Raw genomic sequence first — 25,511 nt, 5'->3', positions numbered from 1 at the left:
CAACTCTAAAGCACACCTCCAATCTCATTTCACTGATTGGGCTCCAGGTTTGCCATCTCCTGACATCAGTTAGCTTTTCTTGAAGTCATCATCAATCTGGATGTTCACATACTGTTTCCAGTCTACACTGTAAATATTTAAATGATGTATTCAATACAGTATATACAAAAAAAAAAAACAATAATGTGTGTTATTAGCTCAAACAGATTGTGTTTGTTCATGATCATAACGTAGCTGAAGATCAGACCACATTTTAAGTTAAATTTATGCATAAATGTGGTTATTTCCAAGGATTCACATACTTTTTCTAGCCTCCACATATACTATGTACACATCCCAGACAGCATGAACTTAATTTCTTGTGTTTCATTCCATTTTCTAAACAAAAGGTATTTTTCTGCATCTCTTGGGGGACCCCATTAGTGTTAGGAGTTGCTAAGTTTTTTACTGGTGGGCATTTGTTACCATCCTTAAAGACTATGCTACCCCTGCTCAACTTTGAAGTTTTCTGGTATCTCTCACAGGGAGAATTGACTTCTAGCCCCCTATGTGGACTCCCCTTATTCATATTACCCCTTTCCCACCTCCTTTACAAACCCCATTACGTTGGTGTGCCATTGCCTGGTGATCCTTCCATCCCCCCCACCATCCCAGCACGGAGAGATCATAACAAGACTAATTTTCACACCTCAGGGCTTTTTAACTGACAACTGTGGTACAAGTGACACAAACAAGTGGAAACATTGGTCCCTGCGGCTCTTATACTACTCCACATTCTGTGACTAGCCTCGGGCTCTGTCCACACAGAAGTTCATTGTGTTGCTATCTCAGGCTGTTCACATTGACAAAGTTCTGTCCAGAATTCAGCAAAACAGCTGCTGTCGTGCTTCCCAGCCTGGGCTCCAAAAGGGCTGCCGTCTTGCTTTCAACGTGTTTGATTCTCGTCCTTGACTCGGATGAGCCATGAGTTGCCTTTGACTGCACTTCGACCACGATGAATGCGACACGTGTACTGACCCTCATTGAACTCATTGGCAATGATGTGTAGCTCCTGCTTCTTTAGAGTTATTTGCCCCGGTACTGACCTGGACAGTAGCTCTCCATCCTTGTACCAGCTGTAGAGGTGAAAGAATAAGTTGAAAAGGCTGTGCCCAAGCCAGAAATATGCTGATACAAATTTGGAATGTCTTACTTGAAGGCCTATCTGTAAATAAGTTAAGCACACTTTTTTGCCCTTAAATGTATTGACAGCAGCTACATCGGTGCCCTGGAACAATGCAATATGCGTCTAAGGCACCCAGCCATCAGCATCCCAGGACAAATTACTGGCATTCCTATTAATGCAGAACGGCCACCTCTCTAAGTGACATTATAGCATAGCCAATATCTCTGTCAATGACACATATCTGAAAATGTGACATTTATGTCAAATGTAATGGTACTGATCAGCAAGTGTCACTGTCAATGACATGCTACTGCTGAGTGCTTATTCCTCTTATTGACTTTACTGCTCAGCTGATATCTTTATCAATAACCCAGCTCTATTAGCCTCTCCAACATGCTGATGGTGAACTATAAATGAGAATTTGTAGGTTATATGACATCTGAAACATTCACACCTCTACATACTGTACCTGGGATGCTACATGTGCCAATGACATATTGAAAATCATCTGTCATTTATGTTAAATGCCATATTATGGATTGTCTGCTATTCCCTTTAATGACACAATAACAGTTAACTGGCATAGCAGTCTTCCAAGTCAGTTATATGTTCCCAGTCAGATGACAACCCTATTAACATCCTCATCATTGATTAGTTCACATTCAGCCAATGAGACTTTGCCAATTTGCGGACATTATTGTTAAGCTATTGTATATTTCATTGGGTGTAATCAGTTTGAATGATACATTGTTGATGAGCTGTCAATGTGATTATAAGTGATATCTCTGAATTAAAGTAGAGTCAGCACATCACTGAGTACCTGACATCCTTGTCATCTCTCCAGAGGACATGTTATGCATAACTGTCATCCCAATTGAGGACATGTTACTGATTAAGTCACATTCAGCAACTGTCATCCATCTCAATGACTTGATCTCAATGTCATTCCTAACATGCTCTATTCCCGATGAGGTGTCAGACATCATTAATCATCTGTCAGCCATTCCATATGTTATAGTACTGGTCAGTTGACATTACTATCAGCGATATTATTTACTAGACTTAACTGTCACCCTGTCAATGTGATAGATTGACAATCAGAGAACACAACTATTCATCCACTGTTGGTGAGACGTCACATATGTGAAATGGCATACTCATGATGGGTTAACACTATTATAAAATGACATGTTAACTATTATATCTTGTCCTCCTTGTCAATAGTCAATCATTAATGAACTCCCATTCCTATCAATGACCCACTCACCATCAAATGACATATTACTGATCAGCTGACATTCCTATTGAATGACAAGTTAACTGCCACACCTGTTTTTCTCATCCATGTCACATGGATGATCAGACAAACTGATCAATCACTGATCTCCAATGAGATGTTACCCATGTAAATGGCAAGTCAATCTTGAGCTGACACATCTCAATAACACATTTGTCCCATGTGTCATGTAACTGCTGAGCTGACATACCTGTCATTAGCAAATTACCAATTACTAGGCATACTTGACCCCCTGTCAGTGGCATACTGGCAACCAGATGACTTGCCACCATTCACCCATTATTGATGTTCTGTCTTCCATGGGAATGGACATGTTAATGAACAGATCCTACAAAATAAAATGTTAACTACCATATTCAATTACTGATGACCTCTCACTCCTGTCAATGACTATAACTGATCAGCTGACACTCCCTTCAAATGGCACATTAATGGCCATAATTGTCATCACTGTCAGTGTCATGTAGCTAATCAAGTGACCTCCTCCCCCATCATCACCTAGTACTGGTGAGCTGGCATCCCAGTCAATATCCTATTACTAATTAACTCACATAATTTACTGTCGAGTTGATGTCCCCATCATGACATGCAGATTTGTCCCACCATATATCCTCACCTGACTTTTGCCTGAGCACGAGATGCAATATTCCCGCAACGGAATGTCACAACCCTTCCACGAGGAACAAGCTTTGTCCTGGTCTTGAAGGGGGGAAGAAGAGAAGTTGGCACTGCATCTGGGGGCTCTATGAACAAATAAGAAACATATTCCCTTCAGAAATTACGTCTCTGTCAGCAATCAAGCCCATCACTCCTGTCAGTGACATGTTGCCAATCTGATGACATCCTTATTAGCAATTCCCAAAGTCTGCTGCTACACTCTGAGGGCAGAGCAAAATTCTCAAGAACTCAGCACACTCACCAAAACACAGGTCACAGATCCGTGGGCAGTGCTTCTTCATAAAGGATTTACGCTTCTTACACAGGCCCAAGCGTGACCAAGGGTCACACACCCGCTTCTTGTCCTTGCATCCTAAATATGGAGAGGGCCATGGTGAAGGTTACTAGATGTACTTGGAGTGAGCAAGGATGTGTGAACATCCATGCTGAGAGCTGCGTCTTCTAGTGTGCATGGAGCCGTGATATAACTCCATGTCACCGACATTTTAACACACAATGCGATGAAAACATGTCCCATTCTTAAATTGTGAGCCATCATGTTCACTCCATCTTTCTGGTTCAGCTCCTTTGATGTCAAGCCTGTTACTTACCATAAAGCCGCTGGATCCCCCAAACATCATCCTGGCTGATCTGTCGCTGTCCTGTATAAGTAGCATTAGGGTGCATCAGGGCATGCTGGTTTTGAGAGTGCCAGAGTCCTAAAGCATGTCCAATCTCATGGGCAGCCACTTGCACAAGGTCATTCAGCCACACACCTGTGAACACACAACAGCTGCTGAGAGAGAGAGAAATGCAAAATGAATGGTGGGCAATAGGAGCTCAGTGGGCTTGATGTGCAAACCATTGAAAAAGTGTGGCTATCATTAGTTTGGAACTTTCCCAGCAAAAGTGGCATGAGTGACCAAACCTAAACCCCTGACTGCCGGCAACCTCCTTCAATATGTCCCTGGGTGGGTACTTATGAGATAGCTACCTTGTGTCCAACTGAAGCGGGACCGGCCTAATATCCAGAACTCGTGGTTATCAAAGTGAATTTCACCAAGTGGTGGGAGGAAGGCATGCGCCAGCTCGCCATTAAGGCCATCAAAGCAGGGGTGCAGTGGGGCTGTCCAGCAGTCCGAGTGATTGAATGTGTAGAAGCCTGAGGAGGAAATATCCACCAGAGGTGGGGCAGTGGTCAGACATTCATCCTGCCTTTAAATGCACAGCCTGGCCAAGCTGCCATTGGAGTCAGTCAGTTTCAAGGGGCACACAGACCACAAACTAGATTTGTTCTCACTCACCTATTTTGATGTCCGCCTGACTCTCTGGGGACACCTCTCGGAAGTTAAGGGGTGACACAGTGCTCCACATAGTAAAGGCAATGCTGATAGCTCTGCGAGTATCATCTTTATTCAGTGTGCTGGGGAACTGGACTATTCTAATTGAGAAAGAAACATAAGCTGAAGGTCAGATGCACACACAAAATGAAGCCAGCTGAGAGGTTAGTGGCATCTTGGGCCTGCCAAGCTAACTAAAGGTGATGACAAAATGAGCTGGGAGCATAATATTAAGCTTTACAGACATGTTATTATAAAAGATATCCATCCATCATCCAACCTGCTATATCCTAACACAGAGTGACGGGGGTCTGCTGGAGCCAATCCCAGCCAAGGGCGCAAGGCAGGAACAAATACCGGGCAGGGCACCAGGCCACTGCGGATGTTATTACAGTATATACATAAGATATAACATATAAAATAAAAGTGGATTGACTTAAATGCCTAGCCATTAACAGAAAATCCCTTCAGAACAAGGAAATAATAGTATTTAGAAAATGTAAAGGCAAAAATAGTCCAAAAAATGAAAGAGTATAAGAGTAAAAGGGCTGAAAGTGGTCATTTTCCACATTGTGCCCAACACAGTGATGTTGCTGCCGATATATCAAAAGGTCTTTATCCAGTCAAGTGCAACCATTCCCATCCTCTCCCATGTTGTCATGCACAGCAATACTAAGCTGTGAGTGTACAACTGACCTTTATGTGGGCCTCTTTTATTCTGGCTAAATTTATGTTGGAGAGAATGAATAAAAAGGTAATGACATATGCAATTAAAAGATAAAAATACCCCCATAGCACTGGTTCTCACCCCCATTTCTACCCTGCGGGGAACAATGTAATACAATGACAGAGAAAATTAATATATGGAGCCTACGTGACAAATTAAAACAGGCTGCAATCCACAACCAGACCAAAAAAAGTTAGACAACAAAGAAGGATGAGCTCCAATCACCAGTGACCATCAGGCACACACCAGACTGGTGACTGAAAATCTCAAAAACATTACAAAAATTACAATTCTCACACTGACACACACTGGCTGCAAGACCCACACCAGAATATATAAATGGAGGTGCCACAGGACCCTATTTTGTGAATCCACACCACTACATAGATATGTGTGTAATGGCAGCCATGGAGCTTTTACCAACAGAACACACAGACATACAATATAATTCACTCCAGTCCTCAACATACACAAAGATAAGTACTTTGTCACACATATGTACAATAGGATATGGAAAAGCACATGTACACACATTCATGCATCATTACCAGACTGACACACGTACACTGGCTCATTTCCAGACTCACAGAAAATCCCTGATTCCAAATCTTTCCAACACAAACTTCACAGAAGTAGGCCCAAGTGCCATACATGTGTACTCGGTTCGTTCTTATTTTTGATCCCACATGGCTCAAACGCGCAGCTGGAGAGGTGATTCACACATTCTCCTCATGTCCACCTCAGCCAAGAGTGCTCAAGTTCAGTCCTGGAGGGCTACCAAGGCTGCAGCTTTTTGTTCCAATCCAGCTGCTTCAGAAGAAGCCAATTATGGTCGATTACAAAATATATTTAAATTTTCATTGGTTTAAGTAAGGTTTTAGTGTTTTCATTCTGCTATGTCAGATGATTTTTATATTGTTTGTTTTTTGTTTCTCTAAACATCATCTAAATGATTTGTGAATCAGAGTAGATTAGTAATTCACTTTTCTTTACTTTATCTCTTCCACGTCTTTCCAAATATTTGATTGAAACAGACAAGCCATGATGTATTGGTTTAAATAAGATCAAGTCAGATGGTGCACTGCTGGTTCCTGTTTTTCCATCTCATCGTTATTTGGCAGCTGGTTAAGAGAATGGGAAACAATTAAAACACGTAAGAACATGAACATATGATGTGGCATTCAGGTGCGTTTGGGGGCTTAGTTAACTGTTTTGAAAGTTGGAGTATTTTGAAAAATTCCTAGTCGCTATACCAAGGAATTAATTACCACAAGTAATTACTACAATTAATTAACTATAATATTTCTGTTTATTAAATATTTTTGTAACACTGAATCATTTTAAAAACTAATGCCGATAATATAACGCAGTTACATGTCTCTCTATTATAATAAAAAAATCTTGGGAGGTGAGACTTTTTATCCTGCGATGAGACGTGATCTTTTGAAGAGGGACACTTTCATGTCCCGTGAAACAAGACTTTGTGCCAAGAAATTTAACCACGCCCGGGCCTGGAAATAAAAGACAAAGAGTAGATGACAAAGAAGAATGTCGTAAAGAATTTAAAAACATTACCGCAGAGCAGGTTAGAGATAATGGAAGTACAAAAATTCAAAAGACTCAAAAAAAATGATAGTAAAGATAGCATTAGCACAAACAAACGGAAATTATTACTCGGTGCAATAACGGAACAGCAAAAAGAGATCGGAAATATTGTTCGAATTTAAACTTTATGTTGGAAACTTGTAGATCGTCTAATTTGTGTTGCCATCAGGGAAAAGTAGTGTGTCTTTTCAATGAAGAGGCGTATACACAAGAATTAAAAGATTGGTTGTTTAGTGAAAGTGAAATCCCATGAGAAAAAATTTCAAGCCCTGTGAGACAAGACTTTATGCAAAGAAATTTGGAAAAGTCCTACCCACATCTAAAACATTTACAACCACACACACGGTTCAATCATTTTTCATTTGTGTGAATGCTATTGTCAGACACAGTTCGTGTAGAGAGAAAGAAATGATATTCACTCACAGGCAGTTACATGTTGCATGGTCACGATGTAATTCCAAACGCGGAATCAAAAGCGAAAAGAGATCAAATATATATATATCTCAAATATATCAAATATATGGACATAGGTGATATGACCTCAGTATGTGCGTCTCAGGAACTGCAGGTCTGACATTGTGGTCAGCAACACAGGAGCGCCGCAGGAGACTGTACTTTCTCCGGTCCTGTCCAGCCTATATACATCAGACTTCCAATACAACCCGGAGTCCTGCCACATGCAAAAGTTCACTGATGACACTGCTATCGTGGGCTGCATCAGGAGTGGGCAGGAGGAGGAGTATAGGAAGCTAATCTAGGACTTTGTTAAATGGTGCGACTCAAACCACTTACACCTGAACACCAGCAAGACCAAGGAACTGGTGGTGGATTTTAGGAGGCCCAGGCCCCTCAAGGACCCCGTGATCATCAGAGGAGACTGTGTGCAGAGGGTACAGACTTATAAATACCTGGGAGTGCAGCTGGATGACAAATTGGACTGGACTGACAATACTGATGCTCTGTGTAAGAAAGGTCAGAGCTGACTATACTTCCTTAGAAGGTTGGCGTCCTTCAACATCTGTAATAAAATGCTGCAGATGTTCTACCAGACAGTTGTGGCGAGTGCCCTCTTCTACGCGGTGGTGTGCTGGGGAGGCAGCATAAAGAAGAAGGACATTTCATGCCTGGACAAACTGTTGAGGAAGGCAGGCTCTATTGTAGGAATGAATCTGGACAGTTTAACATCCATGGCAGAGCAACGGGCGCTGAACAGGCTCCTGTCAATCATGGAGAATCCACTGCATCCACTGAATAGTGCCATCTCCAGACAGAGGAGTAGCTTCAGTGACAGACTGAGGAGATCGTTCCTCCCCCACACCATTAATATTGTTTTTTTTTTTTTCGTTTTTTGTATCAGTATACTGCTGCTGGATTATGTGAATTTCCCCTTGGGATTAATAAAGTATCTATCTATCTATCTATCTATCTATGACAGAAGTATGTAGATATCGTTTGGCTTTAAACTTTAAGTCAGAGACTTGTAGATTGTCTAATTTGTGTTGCCATCAGGGAAAAGTATTGTTTCTTCCCAATGAAGAGGCCTGTCCACAAGAATTAAAAGTTTTGTTGTTTGCGAGCGGCAGAGACGTGAAGTTGCTGGTGCATAGCACAGGCAGGGATGTTGGCAAGCGAAGCCCCCTAGTATTTTTAAATACTATTTTACAATATAATGTAGTTAAAAAAAAAACAGTTCAAATAGGTTTGTGATAGCTAAAATGGACAGTCTGTGATTAATTGAAGTTCAAATTTCTTAAATATGCAATTGTTCAAAAGGAGATTTAAAATTTTGAAGTCTGAAGATGAAATTGTTGGCTGCATATGACCATGACTGATAGTAGATAATTGTAGCATGTTAATGGTAAATAGTAGCATCAGAGAAATATTAAATCATTATGATCTGCAGAAAAACAGATGGCAGGCTGTTTTTAGTTTAGCGGGAATCCAGACTACACATAATGTCAGCAAGCCACTTGTTTCCTCTTTCATTCATTTCTTCATAAGTTATGTTGGCTGTATTTTTTTATTTTTATGCTTATGATCATCTTGTTAAATACTCGCTACAGTTTCAAGGAGCAGGAGCAGTTAGCTGCCATGACCGATGTTCACGCATTAGCATGAGCTGCTTTTACAGGCAGCATGGCAGGCACAAGCCGACTCAGTAGCAGCTTCACTGTTTGCCACTAGGAGTGGCTGTTAACCAAGCAGCAGAGGAAAACATAAAAGTCTACCAGTCTAAGTAACTACTCTCAAGCTAAATTTAAAACTGTAAATTAATCTGTAATTGAAGTTGCATGGAATATTTCTCTATTTGAAAACAGACAACTTTTAAAATTCACCGATTCCTTTCAATGGGAGGCTTTGAAATTTTAAAATGTTGTACAGTGTACTTTATTCAAGATATCTCTCTATTATAAAAAAAAAAAACTTGCGACGAGATGTGATCTTTTGAAGAGAGACAGAGATGCACTTTCACATCACGTGAGACAGTCAAGTCACATCATGCTTACAACTTTTGGAAGCAAGCCCCGTAATACACATGCAGAGCAGGTTAGAGATAATGGAAGTAGGAAAATTCGAAAGTCTCAAAAAAAAAAAGGAGAGTAAGGATCGCATTAGCCAAAACAAACGGAAAGTATTACTCGTTAAAATAACGGGACAGCGAAAACAGATAGTGTTTGAGGATGGCTGGGGGAGAAGAGAGACAAAATGCAGATCACGCGGCATGGTAGCAGCAGCAATCCAGCAGCTGATCGAGCAAAGAGGAGGTTAAAAAAAACTGTTTGTTTCCCATTGTATCAACGTTTAAGAGGGGTTTCAGAGGAGCGGCTGTGTCTCCTTGGTGTTCATTCAGCCACCCTCTTCAGAACAGCGCGTAGCACTGGTGGGGGGAAAGGGGTTGGCAAGTGAAGAGAGCAGGGGGAGAAGCCCCCTAGTCTCAAAGAAAATTGAACATTCCTAACATATTTTTTTGAAGGATATGTGTTTTAAATTTCAACAAAATTGATCCACTGAGAACTGATTTGTGTCATTGGGAGGGACAGACAGACAGACAGGCAGAACAACCACAGTAGGTGCTTTTCACATTATATGTAAATGTATTTAAAAAGTAAATGCAGCTGTTTAAGACTAAAGGAAGCCATTAAGCATTCAGAATCTTATCAAGTTAACCATTGCACTGTCACAAGGAGCTTTACAAGATTATCACTGTTACTGTGCAATATCACATTTGAAAACTGAACAGTACAATATAAGAAAATCCCTTGCCAGTTCTGCCATACTTTCATTAATTCTTATCTGTGAACCCTGACAATTACCGGTAGTAAGATATTGGAATATTCTGCAGACCTTGTTCTCAGTGTTGTTTTTAGCACCCTTATCCTAACTTTGCTATGAACGATCAGTTGTCACCATGATTTAGTTTAATTCTGCCACTTTGGAATTCCCATAGACAACTACAGTATTTACAGTATAGATACTTTTAACCAGTTGGACACAAGTGGACCTTGATCAAACAATTAAGAAAATCCTAAAAAACCAACACTATTTAGGTTTGTCAAAGCAAAAAGGTGAATTAGCTATGGAATCAAGCCATTTCAAAAATTATGATAATGTATATTCACTTTACAATCGACTGCGGTGGGCTGGCACCCTGCCCAGGATTGGTTCCTGCCTTGTGCCCTGTGTTGGTTGAGATTGGCTCCAGCAGACCCCCGTGACCCTGTGTTCGGATTCACCGGGTTGGAAAATGGATGGATGGACTTTACAATGGACTTACAGCTCCAGATTCTACTTTTCTTGGTGTGGTGGCAATATGCTTTCAGTGTCTCCATTGGGTTTTCCTCCCACAGTCTAAGGACAAGCCTGTCAGATTCATTGATGTCTTTGAAATTAAATGGTGTGAGCTGTGATGGCCGGCTGGGACACCCAAAGAATGGAAGGACAGGGGAAGGCAGCTACTTTGGGACAAAATGCTAGATGGCGGCTTCCCTGCAGCATAGTGGTGCCCCAGATTCCCGCAGGGCACCATGGGCTCTGGAGTTCAGCTTCACAGCCTTGCTGGGTACCATTGGTGTCGCCAGGAGATGCTGCAGGGAGACCTGGGAATCTCTACTTTCTGCATAGCGCAGAAGTACTCCAAAGTCACGGGGACGAATGTCCTGAAGTACTTCCAGGCTGAAGAAAATGCAAGTTCTCCATCTGACCCGGAAGTGCTGGCAAATCACGGTGCCAGAAAGACAGAAGCACTTCCAGGTCAAGGACTATAAAAAGGACTGCTGTAAACCCAGCAAGCAAGCCGGTGTTGGCAGGTAGAAGACAGAGCTTGCTGGGAGGTGTAGAAGAGAGAATTGCATGTGGTTATTGTGCTTATTATTGATTATTATTACTTGCCTATGTATGGTGACTGTGGTGCTTAGAGGCACTATTACAGAAAGGAAAGGAATTAAAATACCTTTTTGTACTTTTACCTGGTGCCCTGAACATCTGTCTGTCAGGTTAGAGAAGCGACAGCTCCCTCTAGTGTCACAGAGTCTAAAATGCTAGGTTTTATTATTTTAATTTAGCATCTGTGTCCAGCAGGGAGTGTGAGCTCTATGAATGGACCAGGGTCAATGCTGGGCCATTCCATTTAAAGTACCACATTAAAGCCACAATAGTGACAAAATAATCACAACAACAAAAAGCAATCTCAGCACAAATAATAATTTTATATTCAACTTGTATTAAAGAAATATTAGGAAAATCCAAAGTTAGGCTATCTTGGGAGGCCTTCCTCCCCACCACTGTGGAAGTCAACAGATCATCACAGAAGTTAGCAGAGTTGCTCAACTGGTTGCCTTCTTCAGATGCATTCAGAAATTTGTGGAAGGTTACAGAGGACTGAAATTCAAAAGTCTTAGGAATGAGCAGGACAGCAGTGGTGGCACTTCAGCAAGTACCACTGTGTGGTAAAACTTTTTGTAGCTTGAAGTTATTACAGTTTGGTACAATAAGCCAATCTGTGTCTAACTAGGAGCTTCACGACACCCTTTGCTAGAAATCTCTGGAATATATTCTTAGTATTTTTCTTGACAAGGTACCTTCTCACAGACTTAACACAATAATGAGAACAAAAATAAGAAAGCATAAAAAAAGAAAAAAACTAACATAAAAGATATTTAATAAGACCGCTATTTATAGGAGTTCAAAATTAGTAACTACATACTACAGTGACTCATGAATATTATTGATCTTCACTGCTGCCTACAGCCTCCTCCCGTCCTGAGTGGTCCTGCCTTGTGATCAGTGCTGCAAGGCACAAACACTGTCCCACCACAAACCTGAACTGGATAAGCAGATATGAAATTGCACAGATTAATAAGTAATTAAGGTGGAGTTTTTACTCACTGACATTACAGAATTTTGTGCTGATCTGTAGCAAAAAAACAATCTTGTATTCGTCAGCATTCCATAGTAACAAATTAAAATGTGAAAAAGTCACAGAGGTTAAATATTGTAGCGCAGGGTTTGTGTTTGATGGCTGTTTACACAGTTGTGTGCAGGAACGTGTGGAATTCTGCAGCATCAGCACAGTGGGAATTGTGTTGAGAGCGTGAGATTTGCTTTGAAGAATCCAGTGTCAACATTGTGGACAAAACCAGCAAAAATGAGCTTCACGGAGTGGGGCATGTCTAGATAGGCAGTGTGCAAACAAATAAACTCCAGACAGGAACTAAGACGCAAAATACATTGGCAGGCAGTCTGCCAATTCAGATTCACTGCACTGAGATGGGGAGTTTTGGGGTTCTGCTAAAGAGGAAGCAGCCAAAATATATATTAAAAAAAACAAACTTAGTAACAACCATTTTATATTTGTCTGCCAAACTGGCTTGTATAAAATGTAGAAAAGCACTTCAGTTCAGAGCACAGTGCTTATGATGATGAACAGGGTGTTAGAATAATCAAAGTATCAAGACTGAAACAGTGAGCAGACAATTTTGGATGTTTCTGAATGTGCATGGTGGCACAGTGGTTGCGCTGCTGCCTTGCAGTTAGGAAACCCGGGTTTGCGTCCCGGATATGCCCTGCGTGGAGTTTGCATGTTCTCCCCGTGTCTGCATGGGTTTCCTCCGGTTTCCTCCCACAATCCAAAGACATACCGGTTAGGTGCATTGGATTCTAAATTGTCCCTAGTGTGTGCTTGGTTTGTGTGTGTGTGTGCAACCTGCCCAGGGCTTGTTTCCTGCCTTGCTCCCTGTGTTGGCTGGGATTGGCTCCAGCAGAGCCCCTTGACCCTGTAGTTAGGATATAATATAGCGGGTTGGATAATGGATGGATGGATGTTAGCATAGGAAAAATTTTGTTCAAATTAGTGTCAACACCTTATTGAAGAAAATGGTGTATAGGCTCTTTAAATACAAGTGTATTCAGGACATCCACATACAGTATATCTGATATTACTGCTGTATTGTATATTATACAGTATATATATTGTGGAAATTGCTCGGACCCGACACACACAGGCAGACACAGAATGTCATAAAACACACACGTTTTATTTGTGCAACTCACAATAACACCAACAATATGTGCACCAACCACCAAATCAGTCCTTCAGACTCTTCTTCTTTTCTATCGCCTCTAACTCCTCCCAGGCAAGCTCTCGTCCACTTCCACCTGACTCCAGCTACCTTGCTGGAGTGAGGCTGCCTCTTTAATACTTCCCCTGAATGTGCTCCATGTGCTTCCTGATCTTCTCCCAACAGCACTTCCTGGTGTGGCGGAAGCGTTGCTCTTGCACCCGGAAGCACTCCGGGCGTACCTGGATTATTCTTCAAGGCAGCACTTCCAGGTACTGCAGAAGTGCTGAGTTCCAGGGCTCCATACCTATCCGGGCACCCCCTGGCAGTGACCACGGGCCCTAACCAGGATGAGCTTCCAAGCTCTGCTCCCGTGCTCCCCACGCAGACCAGGGCGGCTGCCCTCTCATGGCTAGGGGAAGGTATTGCTTCTCTCCCGGTCCTTCCAGGCGACCCGGCTGGGCAGGACCTCCAGCCATCCGTCACAATATATATATATATATATATATATATATATATATATATGGAAGGACAGGCATCCCAGCCATGTAAGGAAACACATACATGAGGCCATCATAACAAATGGACAGTAGCAGATGGCCTCACAGGGACTTGAGCTACCCCAGGACACTAGGCGGCAGTATCCTTCTGACGTAGTTTCCATTCACAGTCACAAACACAGTACAAAGCACAGCAAATATTCTCTGTCTCTTTCTTCTTCATCACTCTCTGATTCCTCCTTCGTCTTCTCGTTCATCAGGCTCGCTGAGTGAAATGAGACTACTCCTTTTGTCCTGCATCTGCGAGTACTTCCAGTGGGCTGGTTACCATAATCCAGAACACTTCTGGGTAAGACGGAAGCCCAACAAAGCAGGGCTCAGCAATGTCTGCAGCACCCCTGGAACCCAACAGGGCTGAGCCACCAAACTTCATCTTCCAATGTGCCTTGTGGGAATCCGTGATGCTGTAGTAACCCAGTGGGGTTGCCACCGAGCAATCCGGAGGTGTATATATATATATATATATATAGTGGTGTGAAAAACTATTTGCCCCCTTCCTGATTTCTTATTCTATTGCATGTTTGTCACACAAAATGTTTCTGATCATCAAACACATTTAACCATTAGTCAAATATAACACAAGGAAACACAAAATGCAGTTTTTAAATGATGGTTTTTATTATTTAGGGAGAAAAAAAATCCAAACCTACATGGCCCTGTGTGAAAAAGTAATTGATCCCTGAACCTAATAATTGGTTGGGCCACCCTTAGCAGCAATAACTGCAATCAAGCGTTTGCGATAACTTGCAATGAGTCTTTTACAGCGCTCTGGAGGAATTTTGGCCCACTCATCTTTGCAGAATTGTTGTAATTCAGCTTTATTTGAGGGTTTTCTAGCATGAACCGCCTTTTGCGTTCATGCCATAGCATCTCAATTGGATTCAGGTCAGGACTTTGACTAGGCCACTCCAAAGTCTTCATTTTGTTTTTCTTCAGCCATTCAGAGGTGGATTTGCTGGTGTGTTTTGGGTCATTGTCCTGTTGCAGCACCCAAGATCGCTTCAGCTTGAGTTGACGAACAGATGGCGGACATTCTCCTTCAGGATTTTTGGTAGACAGTAGAATTCATGGTTCCATCTATCACAGCAAGCCTTCCAGGTCCTGAAGCAGCAAAACAACCCCAGACCATCACACTACCACCACCATATTTTACTGTTGGTATGATGTTCTTTTCTGAAATGCTGTGTTCCTTTTACAACAGATGTAACGGGACATTTGCCTTCCAAAAAGTTCAACTTTTGTCTCATCAATCCACAAGGTATTTTCACAAAAGTCTTGGCAATCATTGAGATGTTTCTTAGCAAAATTCAGATGAGCCCTAATGTTCTTTTTGCTTAACAGTGGTTTGCGTCTTGGAAATCTGCCATGCAGGCCGTTTTTGCCCAGTCTCTTTCTTATGGTGGAGTCGTGAACACTGACCTTAATTGAGGCAAGTGAGGCCTGCAGTTCTTTAGATGTTGTCCTGGGGTCTTTTGTGACCTCTCGGATGAGTCGTCTCTGCGCTCTTGAGGTAATTTTGGTCGGCCGGCCACTCCTGGGAAGGTTCACCACTGTTCCATGTTTTACCATTTGTGGATAATGGCTCTCACTGTGGTTCACTGGAGTCCCAAAGCTTTAGAAATGGCTTTATAACCTTTACCAGACTGATAGATCTCAATTACTTCTGTTCTCATTTGTTCCTGAATTTCTTTGGATTTTGGCATGATGTCTAGCTTTTGAGGTGCTTTTGGTCTACTTCTCTGTGTCAGGCAGCTCCTATTTAAGTGATTTCTTGATTGAAACAGGTGTGGCAGTAATCAGGCCTGGGGTGGCTACGGAAATTGAACTCAGGTGTGATACACCACAGTTAGGTTATTTTTTAACAAGGGGGCAATTACTTTTTCACACAGGGCCATGTAGGTTTGGATTTTTTTTTCTCCCTAAATAATAAAAACCATCAGTTAAAAACTGCATTTTGTGTTTACTTATGTTATATTTGACTAATGGTTAAATGTGTTTGATGATCAGAAACATTGTGTGTGACAAACATGCAAAAGAATAAGAAATCAGGAAGGGGGCAAATAGTTTTTCACACCACTGTGTATATATATATATATATACACAGTGGTGTGAAAAACTATATATATATATATATATATATATATATATATACATACATACATACATATAGATAATGCCCCATGCATGTTCTTTCTCCCAGTCCTCCCATCACAAATCACCCTGCTCGGGTAAGCGCCTAGGCCATCCATCACTATATATATACACACATATATATAATCCAATTCAGGGATGGAGCCTGTGTTGGCAGCTCTGGACAGAACACCAATCCACCGCAGGGACCACTCACACCCACACACATTTAATTTATCCAGCATGTTTTTGGGAATGTGGGGAAAAACAAACAAACACATTGGTGGAACATGCAAACTCTATATGGATAAGGTCCAATCACACGATTCAAACCCTGTTGTATGTATGACTTGACAATAAATATAAAGACTGATCTGTTTGGGGAGATAACTGATTAGTAATAATTTAATCAATTTAGATATTTAAGAGGATAGCATACTAGCCTAGTAGTAAAGACTATTGCATTCATATCCCATTTTATTTCTTTAATTATCCTAGATCTTCTACAATATATAAAATCATTTTACAATCCCTTCCTTTCAAAGATCCAAGAGGACACTGGGAAAAAGATCTCTCAATTAATATATCAAAAAAGGAGTGGAAAGTAGCAAAGCAGAGAATTCACTCGAGCTCCATATGCGCAAAGCATACAATTATACAACTCAAAATTATATATCGAGCACATCTGTCTCGACTAAAACTCTCCAAAATGTTTCCAGCACATGATCCAACCTGTGAACGTTGCAACCAAGCCCCAGCCTCATTGGGTCACATGTTCTGGGCCTGCACCAAATTAACATTATTCTGGACAAAAGTTTTTAATTACCTCTCAGACAGCCTTGGACTCCCAAGCCCTCCTAACCCATTAAACAGCTGTGTTTGGGGTTCTTCCAGAGGGTCTTAAAGTGGAGAAAGACAAACAAATTGTGATTGTATTCACTACACTTTTGGCACGCAGACTCATTCTGATAAACTGGAAGAACCCAAACTCTCCTCTTTTAAGTCAGTGGGAAACCGATGTGTTATATTATTTGAAATTGGAAAAAATCAAATACTCAGTTAGAGGATCCGTACAGACTTTTTTCAAAACATAGCAGGATCTAATCAGTAATATTTTAAAATAAGTTTATAAAGCACAGAGAATTTATTAATTTAGGTATGTTTACAAGCCTTAAATTTCACGCCGTTTGGCTTGCTCTCTCTCTCAGGGGTGGGGATTGATCTGTTCTTAACTCAATTCTTCTTTTTGTAAAAACTTGATTGTTTTGTATGGATTGTAATAAAATTAATAAAAAAAAAATTATCCTAGATCTTCATTGCTGCAATACTATCGGAAGTGAGGTAGCTGTCTGGGTGAAGTTTGCAAAGTCTCAGTCTGTTTTCTTCCCCTCTCCCAAAAATATGTAATTTAGGTTGATGTATGTATGTGTGAGAATGTATAGGAACACCAATCAGCCACAACACTAAAACTAGTTGACTGATACTGAGTAGGCCCCTCTCGTGCCACAAAAACATTAAAACCAGCTGCCTAATATTGAGTAGGTCCCCTTTGTGCCACAAAAACAGCTCTGATCCATTGAGGCATGGACTCCACAAGACAACTGACAGTGTCTTCTGCTATCTGGTACCAAGACATCACAGCAGATCCTTGAAGTCCTGTAAGTTACAAGGTGAAGTCTCCATGGATCGGATTTGTTTTTCCAGCACTTCACACAGATGCGTGATCGGATTGTGATCTGGGGAATTTGGAGATCAAGTCAACATCTCAAACTCTTTGTCATGATCTTCAAACCATTCATGAACAATGTGTGCAGTGTGTATTATCCTGCTGAAAGAGGCCACCACCATCAGGGAATACCGATTCCATGAAGGGGTGTACCTCGTCTCCAACAATCTTTAGGTAGGTGGTATGAGTCAAAGTCACATCCACATGAATGCCAGGACCCAGAGTTTCCCAGCTGAACATTGCCCAAAGCATCACACTGCCTCCACTGGCTTGCCTTTTTTCCATAATGCATCCTGTTGCCATCTCTTAACCCCTGTTCCCTCCCCCACCCCCACTGTCCACATGATCTAAAAGAAAATATGATTCATCAGACCAGACTCTTTCATTGCTCCATGGCCAATTTCTGATGCTCACATGCCCATTGTGGGCACTTTCGACAGTAAATAAGGATTAGCATGGGCATTCTGACCAGTCTGTGGCTATGCAGCAAACAGTGATGAATTGTGTGTTCTGACACCTTTCTCTAACGGCCAGCATTAAGTTTTTCAGCAATTTGTGATAAGAGTAGCTCTTCTGTGGGATTGGAATACACAGACCATCTTTGCTCCCCACACACATTACTGAGCCTTGGGCGCTCATGATCCTGTCACCGGTTCAGTGGATGTCCTTCCTTGGACCACTTTTGGTAGGTACTAACCACTGCCAACCAGGAACATCACACAAGACCTACTGTTTTGGAGATGCTCTGACTCAGTCGCCCAGCCATCACAATTTGGCCATTGTCAAAGTCACTCAGATCCTTATACTTTTCAATTTTTCTTGCTTCCGAACACATCACCCTCAAGATCTGACTGCTCACTTGCTGCCCAATTTAATCCCACCCCATGAAAGATAACACTGTATGGAGATAATGCTATTTATTTCACCTGTTAGTGCTTGAAACATTGTGGTCAATCGGTTTAAGTTCATATATATATATATATATATATATATATATATATATATATATTTATACAGTATATATATGGTATAGTCTAGGGGTATCCAACTCCAATCCTGAAGGGCTACCATTGCTGCAGGTTTTCCTTCCTGCCACTTTCTTCATCAGTGTCCAACATCTGCCGTTAATTGACTTCTTTTCCCTTAATTTGCTCTTCTAAACGCCCAGGTACTTTATGTATGTACTAGGAATTTCCCCAAGTTTCAGCCATTTGGTGAGCTGTGTTGTAGTTTTTTTCTTTTGCCTTCTTCTGTAACAGTGTTCTCAAACTCCAGTCCTAGAGTGCCACAGTGGCTGCAGGTTTTCATTCTAACCCTTTTCTTAATTACTGACCTGTTTGTGCTGCTAATTAACTTCTTTTGAATTCATTTTAATTGACTTGTTTTTTCAGATTTGTTCCCGAGAATTTCTTCATCGTTCCTCTGAATTCCTTCATTTCTTTCCTTAAACAAAAATGAGATGTGAAGTGGGCCAACAGATGACCAGCTAACTGGGGGGCCTCAAACTCTGAACCAATTTCACTCCAACCAGTTTCTTAATTAAACGACGATTCTTCCCAAAACTGTCGATTTTTTTTTTCTAATATTGCTGTTAAAAAGTTTTGTGACCTGAGCAGATCAGCATTACCTTTTTGCCTTTCTTTATTTTCAGATGTGCTATGATGGACACTGGTATGTCGGTCATGTACTGTATTAGCTCATTTTGTATCTCATTATTGCTTGGCTGCAAATTAAAGAAAATAAATAAGGGGTCCGAGTCTGAAATAGCTAGACTAATTATGGCAAAACGTTAATTAGCCAAAACTGTTCACTAATTAAGAACATTATTAGAATGAAAACCTGCAGTTACAGTAGCACCCCGAAATATACAGTACTCTATATATATGGCAGTACTACTACTATTACTACAAATACATGTGTGTGCATTTACACAAATACAAGCACATCTTCCATCCATCCATTCATTGTCCAACCCGCTATATCCTAACTACAGGGTCACAGGGGTCTGCTGGAGCCAATCCCAGCCAACATAGGACACAAGGCAGGAAACAAACTCCGGGCAAGGCGCCAGCCCACCGCATACAAGCACATCTTAATTTTTCAAAATCTAAATATTCATGGTACCTGTTGCTCTTTTTTGCACTGTTCTAAAATCACTGCAGTTATTTGGCAAAAAATAAGAATATGTTATGCCTATAAAGCTATTTTTGAATTTAAATACATTGGCCTGGTGGGCATATGCTGATGTGCCATGAAGTGTCGGCTTCTTGCTTGTGCCTACTGCTGTCAGAGTATCACAATCCAGTACTGGAGTAAGTGGGTTCAAGAAATGAATGAAAAAAAAAGTTAATGTTTTTAGAAAACAAAAACATGGTAATTGTTTTAAGCATGTAAGATGGAAACACCTGGCATCTTGCTGACCACTTCAGGAGTGGATGTTCATGTACAGTATAAATAATTTGAAGACGAAGCAGAGGTTTATCACAGTAGATAATTTTGCCTCAACCAAAAGTGTTGTGAGGTCCTCACTGGCTTCATTCTGCTCAATTTTAGTTGGGCTTTTGTATTGTGAAGCAAGGCTGTGTGTGTGTGTGCTGCAACATTCTCTGACTCCATTTTAATACACATCATATTGAAGATGTCGTGAAAAATCTTCATATTATCATCAAAATTATTTCTCATTATTATTGAACTCCTCGGAATTATTATAAGTCTACATCAAGCTTGTAGACGCCATGATACAAAGTGGCAGAAGTGAAGTTCAGTTGGTATTAAGTTCGTCACTGTGGCCAAAGCATTTAATAGCCTCTGCGCCCATATATATAGATATATATATATATAGATAGATAGATAGATAGATAGATAGATAGATAGGATAGATAGAGAGAGAGAGAGAGAGAGAGAGAGAGAGCCCATTTATGAAATAATATTCTCTCCTATACAACATATAATTCGTTATTTTTCTTGAGTTACCTTGCTTGTTTTTCATTTTATTATAGATTATCACCATTCTTTAATTATTTTTTCTTAAAAGTCTGAAATGCTGATAAACTTTTTGTTTCCACTAATTTCCAGAAAAGGGCATGTAAAGTCCCAAGCTAAACACTGATTGGTTTATTTTACCAAAACAATATAATCTTAATGCTACTGAAAACTGTTACTACTCCCTGGCATTTGAAAATGTTGTAAACGCTGAACCCCAGACACACTGGAGCACCATACCCTCTGACCTGCTCAAAGATGGGACTTTCGAAGTGCAGCCCTCCAAACCTTTTCATGCTACAACATAACCTGGACATGATAGCAGCCACAGCACTGAGAGCACCGCAGATAACAAAGATGGTGAGAGAGACAGAGTGCATCCTGACGGCTACAAGAACATTCAACCTGCTATCAGATTATCGATTGTTATATACTGATTGGCACATACAAATCAATAATGACCTTATAAATCTGAATCCGACATGGACTGCACACTGAGTGATTCTTTACTATAAGCTAAGTAGTTCTTGTACTGCTCCAGTATGTCTGGTAATCCAATGATGATGGTGTTCTCAAATGCTAGGGTGTGAAAATAAACTTGTGTAACCACACTAAACAAACGACTTAGCAGCACTTGAAGCTGTGCAGAGAAGATCAACCAAGTGTATCCCAGGACTTAAGGACATGTCCTACATTGATAGGCTCTAAACAATTTTAGGACACAATCTGGAAAAAGCTACAACATTGTAGTGTAATGCATAAAGCTTGACAACCATTCAAAAGTTATTTTTTCAAATGAATACAAAAAGAGTTCATTTACTGAACATTGTATTAATTAAGAATCCTATTCTTGCTGTTTCTTGGAAAGTTATTTGGCATGTTTTATTGGTGTCTTATTGGTCAACCTTTGAAAAGGACCTGGATGAGATACAGTGACAGTTTACCTGCTATCTGATCAAATGAGCCTGATAGACTGAATGGTCTCCTCGAGGTTGTCAGACTTCCTATGAAGTAAATTACTATCTGTGTCATGACTCTTTTTTTGTTTTTATGGTTATTTTGTTGACATTGTGACTTTGAAGTGGTACTATAAGCCATATGACCTTTCCACAGCCCATTTCCCAGCACTGAACCTGATGTTATCCTGGGAGCTAAAGCTCCATGATGAATACAACAGACTTTGTCTTTCTTTAACTGTAAGCAGCACAGCAGAGTTTTCTGTCATAGTACAAATCATAATTTGCACAATAAGAGACATAACCAAAAAACTCAAGATAATGTTCAAATTGTTCCACAAACCAAACTTTACAATATACAGTTTTGACCATATATTTATGAAATCATATACAGGCAATAATCCAATATAATTTTGCCTTCTTTTAGCCATCTGAGGTGTGCTGGCTAGGGCTGCTCCCTCCTGAACTAATCACAAGAATTCCATTCGGGTTCACTTTCTCCTCGTGCCTGCTAGCGTTTTCTGTTGGCTGGAGACTTTTAACTAACCGAATATAGGCCAAAGAGTAAGTTGAGTGGTGCACTTAATGGTGCCCTATGATGGATTGACTTTCCCAGTCGCGTTTCTAGGATTTACATGTATCAGGGTCTTGGCTCTCCTTACGCACGATTCTACACATACAGATGCAGACATATTTGTTCGTGCTCTTATAGTTCATTGAAAAAGTACTGTATACCTCTGAAGAAAACTCGGATTTTTGCTAAATACGGAATAAATAAGGATTGATGCCAAACACTTTTGTCGGTTTCAGTTTTTATAGTGTCAGTTAATTCAGAGATAATTGCGAGTTTTTTTTTTTTTAATCGAAGAGAATGGGTGTCGCATGCGATCGTAAACGGGAATACAATTCATCAGGGGCTGGGCACATTAGATAAGTATATAAAAGACAAAAGATCTGGGGCTTAAGCCTCTGAATCCCCCAGCTCCGCCCGAAACCATTGGAAGTTTTGTCTACTGTTGGCTCCTACTTTACGTCTGTTATTCTGACTGGCCATATCTTGGAAAGAAAAAAAAAAAATCTAAAAATAAATCAATATATACGAAAAAAACACAGAGTCCATTTTGACCGTGGTTCTGCGTACTGCGTTACACGTCCAGTAGTTTAAACGATGATTCGAAACCCTTTTAAGTCAGCCCACTTGATCACAGTTGCGTAGCGGAGCTCTTTGTTACTTTTGTCCATTTCACGTGCATGGCAATACTGTAATCTCTTGTGGGCGGTATTACAGTCCCTGAACTGTTTGTTTCATGTTTTAACTACCGATCTGTAACGCTTCCCAAATGTCGCTTAATCCTATTAAAATACGTCTTAAGTGTCGCTCACTGTACACGTTCGGTAAACGCCATCGTTCAGCCGGCGGAGAACAGTAGATTATGACACAGGTTAGTGGTCTCGACTAATATTTGGAAGAACTATGTGCATTCCTTCAGTTTTGACCGACAGGTGTCACAGCATATTCACAGCACTCCATCGCAGGCACACACAAAACTAAAAGAGATGCAACAGGAAAAGCAAACTCCCGCCGTTCTCTTCCTCACTTGTAAGTTATGTTCAAGTGGTCCCACTTCTGTCCCAGCGGGTTGATGGCGTAACGTTTAAAGCGAGGTGTCTGGGCACTGGAACACGCTCTTCCTGCCGGCGTTGTGAAGATCCATTCCTGTTTGACAGAGACAGGCCGGAAATAACACATCATAACATCATTTACAGCAATCCCTTTCCCTCAGCTGACTACTATTTTTTTCTTAAAATACCATCATGAGCTTTGCTGAAAGCAGCTGCACAATCTTCAACAGTGTGACCCCTGGATAGTCTTGGATGGTTATATTCTAGTTACTGCAGGTGACGTCCATGGGCTGTATATATTTACAGATAAAACCATTCCAACTCATAAAAACCTCTGAAGTTGCCTGATGCTCGTTACCGTTTGGCTTCTCCATTTTTATGGACATGTTTTCTGATTATTACTATTCTCACACGTCCCAAGACTACACTCAGAACAGATGTATGGTAGCGACAGACCTACCAGTGGACGTCCGTTCATTACCAAAAGTACTTCTACTTCAAGATAGTCAGCTGACACTACTAGTTCTGCTTCCTACGTCCCCAGCTGACCTCCCTATGTCAGCTGACGAGTAATACCACGGCACCTGCCCCCCACGTGACCAGTGCTCATTCCGCCTGTGACCCGTTCGTCACTTCGGCGCCCAGTTAATGGGTCTAGCACTTACCGCTTCTCCTGCCTCAGATTCCGAGAGTACCAGACCAAGAAGCAGAAACAGTAGCATGCCGAGACCAATGAGCCGCATGACGATATTATCAACGGCTGCCTCGTCTCCTTTCCAGGCAAGTTCGTCTGTTGCCAGCGCGGCAGAAGAGTGCCGCGCGTGCCCGACGAGGGGGGCCCTCTCCCCTCAATGCATTAACGTACGCGCGCACCCGTCTGCTTACCTTAGTTCTGCTTGCAGCTTCAGTACTGGCTCGGGCAAACCGCGCAAATCCAAGGCAGAGCTTGCTGGAAAATACTTCCCCCTAACTCCTAGAAGACAGACGTACGGTCTGTTGTGGTGAGTCCGTTAATTTGGGGGTAAAGTTTCATATTAAAAAAAAAAAAAACACAACACTTGATGGACCCTGTACATTACAGCGTCCAATAAAAAACACCTTCCAAGTACCAAAGGCAGTCCTTGACAACCACTGCCACACCACCTCTTAAAAAATAAAACAGTTCCAAAGGGATACTCAAAAGGTTTTGCATCTACTTCTTCCAGTGCAAACATCCTTCAAGTAACATACATACTGCAATTAATTTTATCACTGCAACTGTTACCAGATTGCAGAAATAGGTAGATAGAGCTCCTGTTAAAATATGAATTCTTATATTCATAGGATATTTAAAAAAACTACTGTACATAGTGAGAGTACTGAAGATGGCATAGTCTAAAAATATATATGGAAAAAAAAAATCTGTGCAACCCAAGGATCAAAAATGTGTGTGAAAGACCAAGCCTCAGAATAACATACCACATTCAGTGAATACACCAGAGCGATCATCTTTAGGTGTGTCCAAGTGAAGCTGCTGCATGTTTCCTCAATATCTGAACTGAGACTGCCATGCTACATTCAACATTTTTTCAGGTAAGTACCAACGAACAGTAATATCGCCTGGTGGTCAGTACTGTACTTGTATTATTAACTCAGATACCACAATGAGGAATGAAGACAGCAAACGACAAATTAGGTTCTACGTTACATTTTATTTGGGAGAAGTGGACGATCACAAAATTACCAACAGATAACACACTAAAGCAAAAGGGTTGCAGCAGGCAGCAGTGGCAGTAACACGGTCCTCCTGCCAGGGTGCATCACACTCACAATGATTCACACGGAACTCAAGAGTGCAGCCCTGGATTGTGAGCAGGAATCAGAGGGCACACAATATTCAGCACTATCTACTGACCCCTAGCGAGCACACAAGGCAAACTTCATCTGGATGCATCCACCTGGTGACCACACAAGAACTACAATACGGATACATAGGGCAAGGGTGATGCAGGGCTTGGTTTGCAGTAACCCCACTTGAGTAGTGAACACTCCTTCACCTAACACCGGGTCTCATAGATTCCACTCCGTCCAATGTAACGCACCCATTTAATTACGTCATGGTCACTGTAGTTCAGTTTTGGCTCAAACACTTTCAGGTAGCGCACCTTCAGGCCAGATGGTGCAAATGGGACCTAAAAAAATCAAAC

At 41.2% G+C, this 25,511-nt stretch overlaps 2 protein-coding genes across 9 annotated transcripts in view; both read right to left on the bottom strand.

Moving 5' to 3' along the window:
* Nucleotides 1-679: 679 nt before the first annotated feature.
* On the bottom strand, nt 680-24,104 carry mmp23bb (matrix metallopeptidase 23bb). Of its 3 annotated transcripts, none has more exons than XM_039764971.1 (8): nt 23,991-24,104; nt 23,301-23,419; nt 4,424-4,560; nt 4,114-4,281; nt 3,731-3,895; nt 3,382-3,492; nt 3,079-3,205; nt 680-1,115 (listed from the first exon to the last, which is right to left on the bottom strand). In XM_039764971.1, exons 1-8 carry the CDS (start codon nt 24,066-24,068, stop codon nt 926-928), a joined length of 1,095 nt encoding a protein of 364 aa, XP_039620905.1. In that variant the 5' UTR covers nt 24,069-24,104; the 3' UTR covers nt 680-925. The 3 variants fall into 3 exon arrangements, with proteins under 3 accessions (XP_039620905.1, XP_039620913.1, XP_039620921.1); XM_039764979.1 differs by lacking the exon at nt 23,991-24,104 and adding an exon at nt 23,786-23,868; XM_039764987.1 differs by lacking the exon at nt 23,991-24,104 and adding an exon at nt 23,514-23,779.
* An 892-nt stretch (nt 24,105-24,996) lies between these two features.
* The window catches only part of ap2m1b (adaptor related protein complex 2 subunit mu 1b), a 30,160-nt gene continuing 29,645 nt past the window's right edge, over nt 24,997-25,511 (bottom strand). For all 6 annotated transcript variants that reach the window (XM_039764933.1, XM_039764951.1, XM_039764941.1 and 3 more), the window contains one exon: nt 24,997-25,496. In XM_039764933.1, the coding sequence (XP_039620867.1) occupies nt 25,362-25,496 (135 nt within the window). In that variant the 3' untranslated portion in view covers nt 24,997-25,361. The remainder of the gene's footprint in view (nt 25,497-25,511) is intronic.

Source organism: Polypterus senegalus, chromosome 1 (assembly GCF_016835505.1).
Source record: "Polypterus senegalus isolate Bchr_013 chromosome 1, ASM1683550v1, whole genome shotgun sequence".
In the NCBI taxonomy this organism is placed as follows: Eukaryota; Metazoa; Chordata; class Cladistia; order Polypteriformes; family Polypteridae; genus Polypterus; species Polypterus senegalus.
Note: the sequence above shows the minus strand (reverse complement) of the source record. Positions and strands in the feature narration are given on the sequence as shown.